General features: G+C 42.3%; 1 protein-coding gene across 1 annotated transcript in view; it reads right to left on the bottom strand.

Annotated features, from left to right (window-relative positions):
- Positions 1-4,166: 4,166 nt before the first annotated feature.
- The window catches only part of SHB (SH2 domain containing adaptor protein B), a 286,723-nt gene continuing 272,222 nt past the window's right edge, over positions 4,167-18,667 (bottom strand). Inside the window, exon 6 of the mRNA XM_068234329.1 lies at positions 4,167-5,747. Coding sequence (XP_068090430.1) covers positions 5,564-5,747 — 184 coding nt within the window. The 3' untranslated portion in view covers positions 4,167-5,563. The remainder of the gene's footprint in view (positions 5,748-18,667) is intronic.

The following is an 18,667-nucleotide window of genomic DNA, read 5'->3' on the forward strand; positions in this document are numbered from 1 at the left end:
CACAGTACCACAGTCGTCACAATAATGGGGAGAGTTGAGAGATATGTACCAGCATTGATTCTGATTTGCAAGGTAAGGAGCAGGGGGGTGAGGGGGTACCACTTGACCACCAGTGAGGGTAGACCACTAGGATACCAAGAAAATCTATGAGGGGGGGGGGGAGGGAACTAGATTGCCAGGGAAAGCTTTAAGAGGGAGATGGCACCGCTAAATCACTAGGCAAAACTATAAAGCTGAATTTAATTGAAATGGAAATGGAAATTAAAACTTGCATGTTTTTTGCTTATCGTATATGAATTTTCACATTATTTACCATAATGCAAAGTTTTATTCACATTTTTCGTATGCATCTAGTTTAATTGACAATCATTACAGGGAAAACTGATCCAGTGTCCCACAAAAATTTAGCATGGTGTCAGTTTTTTCCCCCGCACTTATAGGACTCACGAGGCAAAATACTAAAAAAAAGTTAAATACCTGCATGAAATTTGAATGCACGGAGGACGCCATCCGCGCCGTTCTGCCGGGTCCCCGCTGCTCAATGTCCCCCCGGGCCGGCTCCCGATCCCACAGCCCAGGTTCTCCTGCCTCTATTGAAATGGCCGCTGGAGCTGCACGCGGATGCACAGTCCGCATAGACGCGAGTACGGCTGTGCAGCTCTAGGGCCTACCCCCGATATGTATGGGCACCTTAATATTATCATAAGAAAATCACATGGTGCCCCAGTTCTAGTTCTGGCCACAATGACTTAGTAGTAGTGCTATGCTAATGTCAGTGGTAGAATGGGAAAACATCAGTAAAGGTCCGTACACACGCCGGACTGGAGGCAACGGCGGGTCTGTCGTCACCTCCCGCTGGGTGGGCGTTCCAGCGACAGTCCGGCGTGTGTACAGTCTGTCTGCAGACTGATACGGCTGTGTCTGAGCGATCCGCCCGGCGGATCGCTCAGAAACAGCCGTATCAGTCCGCCAACTGACTGTACAGATGCTGGACTGTCGCTGGAACGCCCACCCAGTGGGAGGCGATGACGGACCCGTCGTTGCCTCCAGTCCGGTGTGTGTACGGACCTCTAGTCTCTGTGACAGAAGAAAGTCCCATGTCATCTTATCATGACAGATTATAGGCAAATACTTAACTTACTTCAGCCCATCAGCGATAACAGGTCTACTTAAAGATAACACAAGTACGTGCATCTTTCCTAGTGTATTAAATGTATTTGTACAAAGAGACATGCGTAAAATAAATTACACTAATTAGACAAGAGGTGGTACTGCATGGAAATCAGAGTGTCAGATTACAACACAACAGGGAACCGTGGCCAGCAGAACCGTGACACAAGTAAGCTTCAACACAGGATCACAACACCATATGGAGCTTCATGCATAAATGAGGCCGGAAGTAGGGTTTTATTATGATTATTATTTTTATCCATTGTGCAATAGATTTTTAATAATTAAGGCTTTTACTTCTAAGGAAGACTGGGGTCCTATTTAACTACCAGGGCATTATGACTAGCTTTTTTGTGGCACAAAATGGCAACCCTACTTCCAGCCTCATGCATGTAGACGTAATTGAGTACCTGCTATAAATTATTATGACAGGTGTAGGGGAGTTACCTGACGAAGGGGGAGGCAGCCGAAACGTGCAGCGACTCAGGCACTCCTGGAGGAGGAAGCATTTATGCGTGGAGCTCCACGGTGTTGTGATTCTGTGTTGAGGCTTCCTTGTCTTGCGGTTCTGCTGCCCACAGTTCCTGGTTACATTCCAGCATGTCCATGTAGTGACTCCACAATTCTAAAGGAGTGTAATTTTACATGTCTTTAAAAAAAAATGTAATTCACTAAGAAAGGCACAGGTATCTGTGTATTCTTCTAGTGCATTTCCAGACAAGTGCAGCCTGCTGGTTGATTGAAATTTCTTTGGACTTGTGTCAAAAAGAGCGTTCACATCCTATGGACTCATTTGAGTTATTTGTATAGTTTGTTTACTTATTTTTTTTTTACATATAGCGGTACTTTAGGTTTTCTGTGTATCCAATAATAAGCACTTTCTATTAGTTTGTTTGTGGATACAGTTTACTTAAAGCCCGATTCCAGTAAAATTGTTATGTTCGTTTTGACTAGTGTGGAAGGGGGTTAGAAATGTTTTGGTGATTTTTATTGAGGTCTGAGTACTCAATGTACCAATTTCCCCTCACTCTATGAACCTGGTACCTTCATGGATTTTGAGATTTCAATGTGAATAAGGTTAGTCCCAGGGAGAGGGATAAAAACTACTCTGGGATTTTAATATTGCCCATTCTACAACAGATATGCCTTTGTTGCTGTCTATGTTGGGTAGATTTCCCCACTTCCTTTCAGACTGTAAGTGAGGGAAAGGCTCACAATTTCGAGAGACAGGACAGCAATAACATCCAGGAGAGATTCTAAGCCCTTACCACGCTCTAATAGTGAAATAATAATAGTAAAATAACATTTTACATAAAACTGTGCTTTAATTGTGCTAGACTGTAGTACGGTCTGATGCTGAAAAGCTGCCCCAAATAGATTTATTTCAAAGCAAATACTACATATTACTAACATTGCTACACTCACAGAGAACGCTGTGCTTTGTATAATATCTGCCTCAACACCCAGTCCTTTCTGCTCTGTTCTATGTAACTGCAAGGGTGACTTTCAGTACTGCTTTTTTTGCTCATGAAATCTGCAGAGTCATTGGTGAAGATAGTGTAATCAGAAATGCATTTATGCAGCTAATCTATCTCTGTTAAGCAGGGCTCTCCTGTGTGCAGTATTTACTGTAGAACACATCAATAGGGAGATACAGCAGGCAGTGCACACAGACTTTCAATCGATTTCATGCTCAAATGTATTGAAAATCTCTGAACAGCATATCGAGGGATTCAATCAGATAATAATCTGAGAGGAAACCATCTGTTGGCCACCTCAGTGTACGGCTACCTTAGGGCCTCCTTTACAAGGTAGGCTGAGCTATGTGCTTGTACAATAGTTCAGCATTACATCTGCCAGCCACAAGTGCCTTTTGGGTGCAATGGGTGCACTGCGTCTCTGGATCCAAAATGTATGGGTTTTTGTGTGCACACTGTACTTCAAGGTGGCAAATGAAGCATCAGACTGACAGGGATGACAGTATATCCATAAAAATGGATGTGGTCTGGCATAGAGTATGGGGGGAGGCTAAGGCTGTAGGGTTATGTGGGAGTGATACAGGGGTTTCTACAATGTGACACGAGTTGTAGGGTGTAAGGTGGGGGTATAGTTAGGACAGGGGTGAACAGATCTGATGAGCTTAGAGTGTCTATGGGCTGTATAGCACTCTGGTCATGTGGTGGCATCTCCTAACCCTGAAGTTAAAGATCTTTGAGTTGAGTATTGAGGGCTTGGTGGGACAATGTTATGTTAGTTATTGAAGTGGGCAGTTTAAAAGTATTTCTAAAATGTGTCCTAACGTATTTAACCAGTGCTTAGAGAATTAGATTTTACTGTAATAAGCAGAGCTAAACAAAGTATGGCTTGTACTTACTGAAAAATAAGTTCATAAATTAAGATTCTGAGTGCCACCGATCTCAGACAAAACATCAAGGACTGTGCATAGGCTTCATAAATAAATGTAGCTGTTGTTCAAGCCTTGAGATTGCCTTTTTTGATGGCTTAAGTCGGGAACGCTGTATGGTCCCTGTCAGTTATGTCTATAGAAATCACTGAAGTGGTATAATTTGGGTGTCTTGCTGGAGAGGCTTGTAATTAAATGTCAAATGTCAGGCAGGGCTGCTTCCCCGCAAAGGGATTTCTCATTTTCTTTCATTCACATCAGGACACTTGTACATTTTTTCAAGCCTGACCTCTTAGGCACCGTTCCTTCCAAATCGGAGCCCAATTTGCATTAGAATCCGGGGGTAATGAAGTGCAAATCCAAAAGCATAAGTGAATGGCTTTTGCATTAAAACATGAATAAACCATTGCTTCAGATATCAATTAGGAACCATTTTCCTGTGATGATCTCACTGGTTTGATCGCTTCTTTCCCAATTACCAGTGAAAGTTACTGACACAAAAAAAGGTGGCTTAGAAAGCAGATACTGTATTGCACAAGGAAATATAATGAACGGGTGACAACAGTTTATCAGACAAGAATTTTCACATACACATGCTGAAGATCAACTTTATTAGAGAGAAAGGCTGGAAACCCTAATACTGTGTTTTTTGATATTTGAACAGGAAGGGAAATAAACAGGCTTCACAAGCAAAACAGTTATAAAATAACAATACCCTGATTTTTTTTATTTTTAAACCTACAGCATTGTAGTAAATGCTCTGTAGCTAAATAACAGTCACACTGTACAAACACAAAACATGATCAACTCTGCCTTTTAAGGCCTCTGACTATAAAAAGGTGCACAACAACTCTTTTTGTACCAAAAAAATGGGGCTCAAAAATATAATTATATTAAAGTCCTATTTTCTTTATTTACATAGCCTATTCATAAATAATTAAACCAAAACTTGCTAAAGCGCAATGACGACTTAAGGTAACGGACGTAGCAAGTGGAAAACAGACATATTATTGCTCTAACAGACGTGTATTACTAGATATATTGTCAGAGCAGGCCTCGGCCCCTCTGTAGGCCCTATGTGCTGCTTCTCACAAGTACCACAGAAAATGCTATGTCTGTACTCCGAAGCTTGGAGTTGAAAAGTGAAACTATCAATGCTCCACACCAGCAATCAAGAGAAATCTCCACAGGACATCAGCCGCACTTGCTGAAAGCTTTCTGTTCCTTTAATCAGGAAAGATGCAGTGCTTGCTTCGAGGAGAAATTAACAATCTTTAACAAAAAACTAAAAAACCCCCACAAAGAACATTTTTTTTTCAGAACACTCAGCCTCTTATTACAGCTGAGTTTTGAACTGATCTCTCTAGAAAGGCGGCCATTTTGTACCATTGACACATTTGTCAGTGTTGCAGTTTTCAAGCGGTCTCCCTTCTCCAGCCAGAATTAACACTCTAACTTTAGATTATCTGCAAAGATACAAACTTAATTATAAAAGGCTGTTAGTCATCTACTGATGACATTACTTCACTGCCAGCCACGGGAATCCCTGCCGCAAGGACGAGAAACCAAGGCAAACAAGATATAAGACTATCTGGTAATCATGTTGCAAAACAATTTAGCCCCAAGAATGGATTTAATAGAGCAAAACTATGCTTTATGTACTGCAACAGGTAACAGGCCCTAATGTATCTGAAGATTGTACATCTGATCTCTACGTGTACAATTTCTCCCAAATAAGCATAGCATTTTCCAAGAGCTAATAATGTTACATTTTACCGAGACCTTTTTCAAACCAGTGTCCTTTACGAAAGCCATAGTGCAAGATTGTACATATTGTGAGTGTCCATAATTGACGTTTCACAATGTCAGTGCTTGAATAGTCCCCCTGCAGTACCCAGCTGGTTTGCAGTGCAGCTGTGCCGTACTGGCAACGATGCTTCTTAACAGACCCCTGTCCACAGGAAGGGGGTGGATCAGTCCATATGCACCTTAAAGGGTCCGCACCGCTACAGGGTACAGAAGTGATAAATGTTCCGCTCCTTTTATTGGAAGTTTTCTGGTCGTGTAGAAATGGATGACTTCTGGAACGCTGTCAAAAGGAGGACTGTTCTGACCCAGTATATATTTTTCTTTGGCTTTCGACAGTTTCATGTGCATAAATCCTTGGCTGCTCCTGTCAAAATAATAAAACATGTATTAGAGCAAATTAATGACATCTTCTAACATTATTGCACATTTTTACCACATCAGTTTTTAATAGAGTAGCTGCACAGCCTAAAGCAACCAAGCAAGACTTGGTGAAGTGGGCAATATAGACCCATGGAACGCCTCATCTGTTAAGCTGCCCAATTATGGTCTATCAATATTGAAGGTAATCTACTATTTTTCTCATTTAAGTGTTTCATTGTTTTACCTTTTGGGGCACCTCCTACAACATATAAAGGAAAATGGTGGTTCTGAACATTTAAACCTCAAAGACGTGTGAATGTTTTGGTAATGAGTTTCTTATACCAGGTATTACATCTTCAGGTACACATCTAAGAAAATACCATCTAATAGCTTGGCAATCATATGCTATCTTTTTTTAGGCAAATGAACCTGAAAATCATGTCTTTAAATTTTAATCGCAACTAGAAGCTCAACAGTATAAGCGCGTTGTACCATGCTAAGTGAGTGTGGCTGCTGCTTGTAATACATCATTTGGACTCCAAGGGGTAGGTATAGGAAGTGGCCTGTGTGTGGACTCCTCATCAGGCACTTTAAACATAATCAGCTCATCATGAAGCTTACCTACAGACAAAAACGACTCAGCCAACTGAGCAGCTACACAGATCTATGAAGCGTGCCTGAAGTAGGGTTTTTACTCCATAGAAGGTAATAAAATGGCAAATCACTTCAGTTGACACATCACTACTATAGATTTACAAGAAAGCAAAGCTAATAATATAGCTCAGTTGCTTTAATCAGAGCAATATAGTGCTTCTCCACAAGTGAATCAGTATCTGAAGCATTTTGACTACCATTGCTCTGATCACTTCAGAATAGTTGGCCTTATTACTTTTTGCTGATGCGCTGAAAGACAAAACTGAAGTGAGAGGGAGATGGCGGCTGCCATATTTATTTTCTTTTAAGCAATACCAGTTGCCTGTCAGCCCTGCGCCGCGATCTCCTGTAAAAAACACCTCCACGCCGATCGGCGTTAGGCGGTTCTGGGGCTGCTGCTGCGTCCACGCCAATTGGCGTGGAGCTGTCTTTAAGTGGTTAAAAGCAAATAAATATGGCAGCCTTCATCTCCCTCTCACTTCAGTTGTCCTTTAAAGTCCATACTCGCCCTACAACGAAACCGTCTTGGATGAACAACAAATCGGTCTGGTAATGGTGAGTCTAAAGCGGGTGTGTACAATCATGGAATGGGGATTGTTAAAGATCCGTCCTGATGGATCCTAAACAATACCCGTCACCCGAGCACTGCACAATGCCATTGTTCTCGCCGCTCCTCCACCCGCAGCAAAACTGCCGGTTAAGGGTTAACCAGAAAATGCAGTGTTACCGACCTCATAACACATGGAGCAAATGATTTTTACTCACAATTGGATTTCAGCTCCTATGTTATCAGTGGGGTTAAATAATGGAAACCAATGACTAATCCAAACAAAAGGACATACTTTTCATCAGGTTTCTAACTATGAGCCCCTAATACATTTATGGGTGCCCATGCCAGAGTATTATTCACTGCTTTAGCCTAAACAGTCAAAATTAGAAAAATACATTCAGTTGAATGCATCAATGCACACATTACTAAAACTGACAGTATATAATAACTATAGGCGATTTGTAAGTATTTGGCTAATGTATATGGTTTCGTGATTTACTAATCAACATTATATGAATCAATATCCAAATGAAAAAGGAGGTCATGGTCACTTGGGTACATCAGTGGGATAATTAGGCTAGACAATAAATGATCTGGTGTTTGTGCAATTCTATAATTAGTCCTCATTAGAGCTACTGCACAGGAACAGGGGACAGCATACATATGCTGCAAATACAAGGAAATATCCTGTTCTCATACAGTCTCTGGATTTTCTCAGTCTGTAGTTACACCAACTGAATTCTTTCTTTTGATTACAATATCAATACATATTATGGCACAAGCAGCTTTAAAACATGAGTCCTCATTGGCAAGACTATTGTATATGAAAGCATGCAGGAATACCCAAAGAAGTGTTCACTGGGCACTGACAGCTAGTGATGGTCAAGTAGATGCAAATAACTTCGAGTTGATGCACATGTATGCAAATAGTTATGCAAATTTGTGCAGCTTGAAAATGAACCAATCAAATCCTGCTGAGGTAAAATTCGATTGGTTCATTTTCAAGCTGCATACATTTGCATACAAATTTGCATCAACAAAGTTATTTGCATCTACTTGACCATCACTACTGACAGCTTCTGTGGCAGGCAGGGGGTCAGGTGGAAGAAGGGGACATGTTTCTACTCACCTGACTGACATGCACATTTTGTCTTGCGGATATTTTTTACATCACATGAGAATGAGGAGATACAGTTTGCTCATCATTGCAAATGTCACCCACCCATATGCCTTTCTGCTGATTTATATCTCTGTGCAGGCCAGATGGATTTCTAGGCCCAGTTAAAGGGAACCTAAACTGAGAAGGATATGGATTTTCCTTTTAAAGTAATACCAGTTGCCTGGCTCTCCTGCTGATCCTGTGTCTCTAATACTTTTAGCCACAGCCCCTGAACAAGCATGCAGATCAGGTGCTCTGACTGAAGTCAGACTGGATTAGCTGCATGCTTGTTTCAGGTTTGTGATTCAGCCACTACTGCAGCCAGAGATCAGCAGAAGAGTCAGGCAACTGGTATAGTTTAAAAAGAAACATTCATATCCCTCTCAGTTTAGGTTCCCTTTAAGCATGGTGGCCAACATACATTGGTACAAGGTCTATAATAGATTAGATGTTGGATTCAATACAAACATAAAATATAAAAAGAAAAACCTATTAAATCTAGAGTACCCTTGATTGATACTTGATTAAAATATAAATTAAATATTACTTGGACATGCCTGATCTTTGTAGTGGTGATGCAGGCCTGATTGCAGTGAAAGGAAGTATCAGAAGCAGTACATGGGGGCTGCATAGCTCTGTCCTGCATCAGGCAGTACAAAGCTAATATTAGGCTGCGGCAGTGGGATTAATACTAGACAATTTCTACAGGTACAAGGTGGAAGACAAAGGAAACGACTGACATTAGGGAGATATCGATCATATTTACAGTGCATGCTTAGCCTATGTATCAGACATCTGGCACCCGTTCACTTTCACACATGGTGGACAGATTAATACAGCCACTCTCCTCTCAAATCGGTGTGTAATTATTGAGATATGGCCACTTACTGACGAACCAGGTCATTCAAACTGGATTCTTTTCTTTATCTAATTTTTTCACAATTTCTCCTATCAGCCCTACTAGAGGCCCATACACACGCCTGACTTAAGTTGTTTAAGGTGGCCGATAACGACCACCTCAGCTGATAATCAGGCGTGTGTATGGCAGCCGGCGACCCCCGTCCCCACAAGCGATACGCTGGGCGGATCTGCTCAACCACAGTGACGCAAATCCCATTGTTTGCACCGCTCCCTCGCGTGACGTCACACACACGCCACTTGTCATCCCTCCATCTTCCCCACGCCTGGAGAAGACTCTGGATGACTAGCCCTGTCCAGCTCTTACTTCTAGATCTTGTTTCAACCTACAAAGGAAGATGGCAGAAGCCATTCTACTACTGCTCCATAAATTCTGTTTTTAAAAATTGCATAATACACACGCATCATGATCCCCATTTGGGTTAAAAGAAAACGTACATTTTAGTCAAATTGTTTAGGGTTTTATTTTTGTTTTTTTTTTACGTAAGAAACCATAAGCTCTCCCTATTCTAGTCATCCTGCTGATAATGAAAAAGCCAACATCAGTGACTGTCTCCTCACTAAACCCACTATGTTCATTCCACAGTCTCCACTGAAAAGCAAGCTTACTGCTACACAGAATCTGTCACAAAGAATAACATCCATGCAACAAAAACACTTAAAAGAGAACAAACAGCCTCATTATCACCAGGTAAAAGGCAGGATTTATAATGTACTAAAAAAGGATGAATAGTAAAAATCTGCAAACCAGGAGCGGGCGACAGGCCTGTAAATTCATGGAATTCAGCTACATAAAAAGTGTCACCAGCACAAACAGCATGTCTCTGAGATTTGCTGGGTGGTTATCCAAGTTCCCATTATCTTTAGAAATATGCAGGACTATTGTGTGTCCGGCTCACCAATATCAGTATCAGGAAACAATGAGTGGAATTACAGCTCATGATGACATAGAGAACAAGAATAGAAATCTCCTGTGCACACAGACTATGTTATCTGAAATACACAGACAGGAGATGTAGAAAGCATGCCACAATGCCTGTGCAATCTTTACACACTAATTACCACATACTGAGAAATGCTGAAACTACAACCCATTGGCTAAAAGCCTGCTATGACTAGTTATACATATTGCTAAAAATATTTCCCACTTACTGTGCAGTTTTATCAGCATATTTATATTAAAGCCTTGCGCACATGCAAACATGGTTCTTGGCTGAGGCAGGTAGTTGGGGTTGCCTCTGCCTAAAATCTAAGGTAGCCTAGATGCATCGGTGAGAGAACTGGCCAGAAGGATCATCTTGTCCAAGTGCAAAGCGAGACTTTGGTTCTCATCCTGTCATGTGCATGTCATCATCCCTCTGTTCCCTCCATAACTAGGCATGATCAATGAGATGCAAATTGTTTCAAAATTATGCAATTTTTTATACATATGTATGCAGTTTTAAAATGTACCAATCAATTTAAACCAAGGTTTAAATTGATTGGTCCATTTTCAAGCTGCATATATTTGCATAAAAATTTGCATATCTTTGATCATCCCTATCCATAACAACAGAAGTACAGGCTAGGAATGCTTCTGTACAGGACTAGGCCCAAAATGTCACCTGAGGTATCGAGTTTAGATTCCTGCAGGTGACAGTAATTGTGCATGTGTGCCCACCTTTAAAGTGTGACCCTCACTGACATTGGGCAGTACAATTTCCAATGTTAAAATCCAGTTACCTTTTTGAAACAGTTATCAAATTCTATTCCAGTTATGCAGAAATGACTGCACACAGTCTGTCCCATGCTTTCTAACCCAGATTGCTGTATGGACACCCTCTAGTACAACTGATCAAAGAAACACACTAGTAAACTGGATCACTTTTGGTTGAACTTGATGGACAGATGTCTTTTTTCAACCAAATGAACTGTGTAACTAGAGGACACTTGAACAAGTGGCAAGCAAGCGCACGTTTTTCATACTTGAATGTCGGAAGCCACATGCTCATGTGCCACACGTCACACTTCCTACACTGCGTGAGAAGGAGCTGACCAGGAGAAGATGCTATCCCTAGGCAACATCAAAACAAACAGTATAGCTTCCGCATCATGAAGTATGCTATTCTCAAAATAAACTACTTTGTTTTATTGTTTGAAGGCATCATATAGGTTCATTTTTTTAATGATCTGGTTTCCTTTATCTTGCCCTTTTTACAAATAAGATTTTTTTTCTATGGATCTAATACAGATATATTTGTGATTGACTGATATGCCAATTATTTTGTGGTCAGACTTAGTGAGCAGCTTCATGTAATGCTATGGGTGATATTTTTAAAAATCACATCCCTCAAGTGGGATCACATTCATAGAATTACATTAGCAAGCACTTTGAAAAGCGCTGCTAAGGGGGTTCAGGCCTTAAAGGACAACTGTAGGGAGGCTGCCATGTTTTTTTTTCCCTTTGTGCAATACCAGTTGCCTGGCTGCCCTGCTGATCCTCTGTCTCTAATACTTTTAGCCATAGACCTTGAACAAGCATGCAGCAGATCAGGTGTTTCCGACATTAATGTTGGAACTGACAAGATTAGCTGCATGCTTGTTTCTGGTGTTATTTAGACACTGCTGGAGCCAAAGATATCAGCAGGGCTGCCCGGCAACTAATATTGCTTAAAGTGAACCTCCAGACTAAAAATCGACTCAGCAGCACTGAGAAGGCCTGGTGTTTCTTTAACAGTTTCACAGCATCAGAACTTTGTTTCTCTTATACAAGCCTCATTTTTAGCTGCACAGAAGAAAACTGCCCGGGCATTTTTCCCCTTATGCTGTGCAAAGCATGATGGGATTTCTGATGTCGTTGTTCTCGTTCTGCTGTTTTGGTGCAAATTTTTTTTTTTTTTACATTTTTGAATTTGACATTTGAAGCCTAGTGTGTGCAGCTGGGAGGGGTGATCAGGACACGGGATATTTGGAACTGTGTCTCATGCTCCCTGCCATCTCCTTTCAACCAAAAAGATGGCTGCCCCCATGACAAAGATGGCAGCCCCCATGAATCACAAACATTTGCCTGTTTTTTTAAAACAGGGTGGGGAAAAGATTATATTACCTATCTATTCTAATTAACATAACTAATATAACTTAATAACAGTATGTTTGTTTAGGCTGAAGTTCCCCTTTAAGGAGGAATAAATATGGCAGCCACCATAAACCTCTTGGTACAGTTGTTTTTTAAAGCAGGGCTCCCCAACCTTTTCCGGCCTGGGACCACTTTCTGGCCAAATTTTTCTCCCGGGAGCGGGGAGGTGCGACCGAGTGGACAGTGTCGAGCGCAGCGGGTTACAGGGAGAGGGGGGGGGGGGGGGGGAGGGGCTGGGGTGCGGCGGCATAGCTAGCATAGTTGCACCAGTATAGGGAGTTTAGTTGCCCCAGTATGGCTAGTATAGTGTGCCCAGTCTATAGCTAGTATAGTGCCCAGTATATAGCTAGTATAGTGCCCAGTATAGCTAGTATAATGCCCAGTATATAGGTAGTATAGTGCCCAGTATATAGCTAGCATAGTGCCCAGTATATAACTAGCATAGTGCCCAGTATATAGCTAGCATAGTGCCCAGTATATAGCTAGCATAGTGCCCAGTATATAGCTAGCATAGTTCCCAGTATATAGCTAGCATAGTGCCCAGTATATAGCTAGCATAGTGGCCAGTATGTAGCTAGTATAGTGGCCAGTATAGTGCCTTAGTATGGGTCTGTAGTGCGCCCCACCCCGAGGCCGCCGCTAGAGTTACCTTATGAGAGGGCGGCCGCTCTTCTCTTATATTCCCCCAGGCGCCGCTCTCCTGTCTGCAGCATCTCGTATTACAGAAGCGCTTCCTGCGCAGCTGCTGTAAGGAAGGGAAGGAAGCAGGGCAGCTGCTTCCTGTAGCGGCGATATGCATCGCCGTTACCATGGGAACCGCTGCCCTGCCTCCTTCCCTTCCTTACAGCAGCCGCGCAGGAAGCGCTGCTGTAATACGAAATGCTGCAGACAGGAGAGCGGCGCCTGGGAGAATATAAGAGAAGAAGCGGCCGCCCGTTCATAAGGTAACGGGAACTGCGGCCGCGGGGGAGGGCGAGGTGACAGACCCGCCGTGGCACAAAAGAAAACTGCCCACGGACCACCACGCTTTAAAGGACAACTGTAGCGAGAGGTATATAGAGGCTGCCATATGTATTCCCCATTAAGCAATACCAGTTGCCTGGCAGCACTGCTGATCTATTTGGCTGCAATAGTGTCTAATTAACACCAGAAACAGGCATGCAGCTAATGTTGTCAGTTCCAACATTAATGTCGAAAAAAACACCTGATCTGCTGCATGCTTGTTCAGGGTCTTTGGCTAAAAGTATTCGAGACAGAGGATCAGCAGGACAGCCAGGCAACTGGTATTGCACAAAGGGAAAAAAAACATAGCAGCCTCCCTACAGTTGTCTTTTAAATAGTTAAAACATTAGCTCTGCCAGAGAGTGCCTATATAGGACTAGGGAAAAGTTCATGCCTGGAGTTATGATTTGACTATTTTTCATATGTTTACTAATCAAGCTTAAAGAGACACTGAAGCGGAAAACAAATTATGATATTATGATTTGTATGTGTAGTACAGCTAAGAAATAAAACATTAAGATCAGATACATCAGTCTAATTGTTTCCAGTACAGGAAGAGTTGAGAAACTCCAGTTGTTATCTCTATGCAAAAAAGCCATTAAGCTCTCCGACTAAAGGCCCATACACACGTCGGATTTTTCTGAACGACCCATCGTTTGAACGTTCCGTCGTTCAGTCGTTCGCACGTCAAATCCGACGTGTGTACAGACTATCGTTCGGGTGATAAGACTGGTTTCCAGTCTTATCACGCGAACGATAGTCCGTACACACGTCTGATTCCGCGTGCGAACGGCTGAACGACGGGACGTTCAAATGACCCGTCGTTCAGAAAAATCCGACGTGTGTATGGGCCTTAAGTTAGTCGTGGAGAGGGCTGTTATCTGACTTTTATTATCTCAACTGTTCCTGGACTATTTATTTTTCCTCTGCCAGAGGAGATGTCATTACTTCACAGACTGCTCTGAAAGACTCATTTTGAGTGCTGAGTGTTGTGTAATCTGCACATATTATAGAATAATGCAATGTTAGAAAAAACACTATATACCTGAAAAAAAAAGTATGAGAATATTTTCTTTGCTGCTAATCTTCTAGAAATTATTTATAGTACACAACCAATTCATTATATCATTTTTTTTTTTCGCTTCAGTGTCTTGTCTCTTTAACCCATTCAGGTTCCGTCGTTTTCACGTGAAAAATGTTCACCTCCCATTCATTAGCCTATAACTTTATCACTACTTATCACAATGCACTGATCTATATCTTGTTTTTTCCGCCACCAATTAGGCTTTCTTTGGGGGGTACATTTTGCTAACAGCCACTTTACTGTAAATGCATTTTAACAGGAAGAATAAGAAAAAACGGAAAAAATTCATTATTTCTCAGTTTTCAGCCATTATAGTTTTAAAATAATACATGCCTCCATAATTAAAACTCACGTATTGTATTTGCCCATATGTCCCGGTTATTACACCGTTAAAATTATGTCCCTATCAATGTATGGCGACAATATTTTATTTGGAAATAAAGGTGCATTTTTTCCGTTTTGCATCTATCACTATTTACAAGTTTAAAATAAAAAAAATATAGAAATATTTCATCTTTACATTTATATTTAAAAAGTTTAGACCCTTAGGTAAATATTTACATTTTTTTTTTTAATTGTAATGTTTTTTTTTTTTTTTATAGTAAACATTTTATTTGGGTAGTTTTGGGAGGGTGGGAGGTAAACAATAGATTTATAATGTAAATGTGTGTTAATTTTAATTTTATTTTTTTTTACAGGTGTAGTATTACTTTTTGGCCACAAGATGGCGGCCATGAGTTTGTTTACATGACGTCACTCTAAGCGTAACATACGCTTACAGTGACGCATCGGGAAGGGAACGGCCAGAAAAGGCGCAGCTTCCGAGAGAAGCTGTCACTTTTTCAGCGGGGGAGAGGAATCAATGATCGGGCACCATAGCCCGATACATTGATTCCCTGGCTACCGAATCCGCGGCCGGGAGTGCGTGTGCACACGCGCGATCGGCCGAGGGAGCGTGCGGTAGCGCGCATGGTTCCTAAAAATAGGTTAAAGGGAACCCGAGGTGAGGGAGATATGACAGCTGCCATATTTATTTCCTCTTAAAGGCAAGGTCCAGGCAAAATAAAAAAAAAACAAAATCCACTTACCTGGAGCTTCCTCCAGCCCCTGGCAGCCGTCCTGTGCCCTCGCCACAGCTCCGGTGGCTACCGGTCTCCTGCGCTGCAGAAGCCAACCTTCCCAGGTCGGATCCACTGCACGGGTCACGTGGTCTGGCCGACGTCATCAGGATTTTACTGCGCAGGTGCAGAACTACTGCGCAGTACAGACCTGATGACGTCTGTCAGGCAACGTGACCCGCGTGATGGAACGCACAAGACGCCGACCTGGGGAGGTGGGCTTCTGCAGCGCAGGACACCGGGAGCCACCGGCGCTGTGGCGAGGGCACAGGACGGCTGCCAGGGGCTGGAGGAAGCCCCAGGTAAGTGGATTTTTTTTTTTATTGTGCCTGGATGTATCCTTTAAACCATACCAGTTGCCTGGAAGCCCTGCTGATCTTGTGCCTGTAATACTTTTAGCCATAGACCCTGAACAATCATGCAGCAGATCAGGTACTCTGGCTCAGGCTTTACTGGATTAGCTATATGCTTGTTCCAGAGTTTGACTCAGACACTACTTATGATAGAAGATCAACAGGGCTGCCTGGCAACTGGCAATGTTTCCAAGGAAATAAATATGGCAGCCTCCATATCCCTTACCTCGGGTATCCTTTAAAAACAAACGTCCAGATACCGATTTTTACTATTGGGTAACTCTATACCTATAAAATGTGTCTATATAGCCATTTTGTTCACAAAGGGGCACATTTCCCACTATAGAAAACAACATTCACACCATTCCTTAGTTCAAGGGTTGCAATACACCAGTAAAAGCTGTATAGACATTAAAAGGCAGTGGGTCATGTAACACTGGTTCCAGCACTTTTTCAAGAAGAACTACGATGAGAGAAGGTTTTTCTTTTGTTTCTACTAAAAGCATGTGATTTCCACTGCAATATCATATACTGTAGCTAGACATGACACATTCAGATCTGACTTTGGGTCCTCTTTAATAAATGAAGCATATAAAAAAGCAAAAACAGCAAATCTTGTTTAGTAGTGTGATGCATCATGTGTCAAACCATGACAGAAAGATATAAATCAAAGCAAATGGCAAGAACGTTTTAAATTTACAGGGGCTGTTATCTGGGCAGCAAACTAATATTTCCCCCTTTTTCAACAAATCTATTTGAATAAACATGACACGAAACTAATGGCAGTGTTTATACCACTTTAAACTATGTCCAGTCTTTAATTATAACAGTAGCTATTTTAATTAGCATAAAATTAGAAAAGCTGTGAAAAAGCAGCTACAAGTACTACCGGTATTAAATTGTTTTGCAGTATTTTCCTTTTTCCTAGTAATTACTAGAGATGTCCCGAACGGTTCGCCGGCGAACGGTTCCAGGCGAACTTCGGTGGTTCGCGTTCGCCTACCAAACGCGAACTTTCCCGAAAGTTCGATTCGCCCCATAATGCTCTATGGAGCAAAACTTTGACCCTCTACATCACAGTCAGCAGACACATTATTGCCAAACACACTGCTCTCAATGCTGGAGGCCCGCCCCCCCCTCCCTCCTCCAAGCAAGGTCCTTATACCATTTGACTCACTTGTCTGCCTACACTAATTAGTTAAGGGACAGCTGCTACACACACTGCTAGGGAGATTTTAATTAGGCTCTTGTGGGCTCCACCCTCCACGCTCCTCCCCTTCTACCTATTCCCTCCTCCCTCCCACCGGAGGGAGGAGGGTCTCATCTGCCAGAGAATTATATTATTTCAAAAGCCAGTTTACATACCATAGCTGAGAATTGAACCCAGGTCTCACTGTGTGGTGGGCAAGTACCTTAACCACTGTACCACAACAGTACTAAATGAAGCTGGCCTAGCATTTACCATTTATGCTCAATCCAAGAGAAAAATTAGACAAGATAGCAGCATTAGGAAGACTTGCCTAATGTCGCCTACTGAATATGTGCTGGCTTACTGAACAGACAGAGACGAGATTCGAACTCTGGTCTCCTGTGTCAGAGGCAGAGCCCTTAACCATTACACAATCCAGCCACTGCTTACAGATATGTAGCCAGGCATGGCCTTGTCTTTTGTGTTCAACAGTTGTCAAGAGAAAAATTAGACAAGATAGCAGTGTTAGGAAGACTTGCCTAAGGTCTCCTACTGAATAGGTGCTGGCTTACTGAACAGACAGACGAGATTCAAACTCTGGTCTCCTGTGTCAGAGGCAGAGCCCTTAACCATTACACCATGCAGCCACTGCTTACAGATATGTAGCCAGACATGGCCTTGTATTTTGTGTTCAACAGTTGTCAAGAGAAAAATTAGACAAGATAGCAGTGTTGGGAATAGTGTAATGGTTAAGGGCTCTGCCTCTGACACAGGAGACCAGAGTTCGAATCTCGTCTGTCTGTTCAGTAAGCCAGCACCTATTCAGTAGGAGACCTTAGGCAAATCTTCCTAATGCTGCTATATTGTCTAATTTTTCTCTTGATTGAGCATAAATGGTAAATGCTAGGCCAGCTTCAGTTAGTACTGTTGTGGTACAGCGGTTAAGGTACTTGCCCACCACACAGTGAGACCTGGGTTCAAGTCTCAGCTATGGTATGTAAACTGGCTTTTGAAATAATATAGTTCTCTGGCAGATGAGACCCTCCTCCCTCCGGTAGAAGGGAATAGGTAGAAGGGGAGAAGGGAGGAGGGTGGAGGGAGCCCTAAAATAGGGGTCTGTGTGAAACCTAGGTGTTAGTCTGGGACATTTGATGTGTATTTCACTCAATCATGTCTGCCTCCAGGTATTAGAGCCTTTGAAACACGTTTTCTATCATTTTTCTAGGCGTTAGAATTTTTTCTATTTTACAAAGTTCGCCTCCCCATTGAAGTCTATTGTTGTTCGCAAACTTTTTCGCGAACCAAACCTTTCGCGGAGGTTCGCGAACAGGGCTCGCGAACCGAAAATCGGAGGTTCGCGACATCTCTAGTGATTACCTCTTCTGGACTATGTTAAATGTGGAAACCTAGTCTGTTTCTCATGAAGATACATATCCTAGAAGAGCTGTGATGTAGCAGGGGCATCTTGTCCTCAGATACTAGTTTTAAGCCCCATCAACACTAACAGTAGAGCACCCTCTACTGTTTAAACTTCCCCCCGACAGGAAGTAAAATGAAGACAGCCGGAGCCCAGAGCGGAGAGGAGACAGCGGAGACCAGAGAACTCGCGCCGGCCGGATCAGATAATGTATTCTGGGGGCGGCAGCTCCACAGACTGTGAATCGATTTCATAGTGAAATCGATTAAAAATCTGTTTGCAGTGTAGGCAGCCAATAGATCTCTTTGATCAGATTAGACCACAGAGGGATCTAGCTGCTGGTCGATCTGGTAGCAATCGACCAG

Source organism: Hyperolius riggenbachi, chromosome 1 (genome assembly GCF_040937935.1).
Source record: "Hyperolius riggenbachi isolate aHypRig1 chromosome 1, aHypRig1.pri, whole genome shotgun sequence".
Classification (NCBI taxonomy): Eukaryota; Metazoa; Chordata; class Amphibia; order Anura; family Hyperoliidae; genus Hyperolius; species Hyperolius riggenbachi.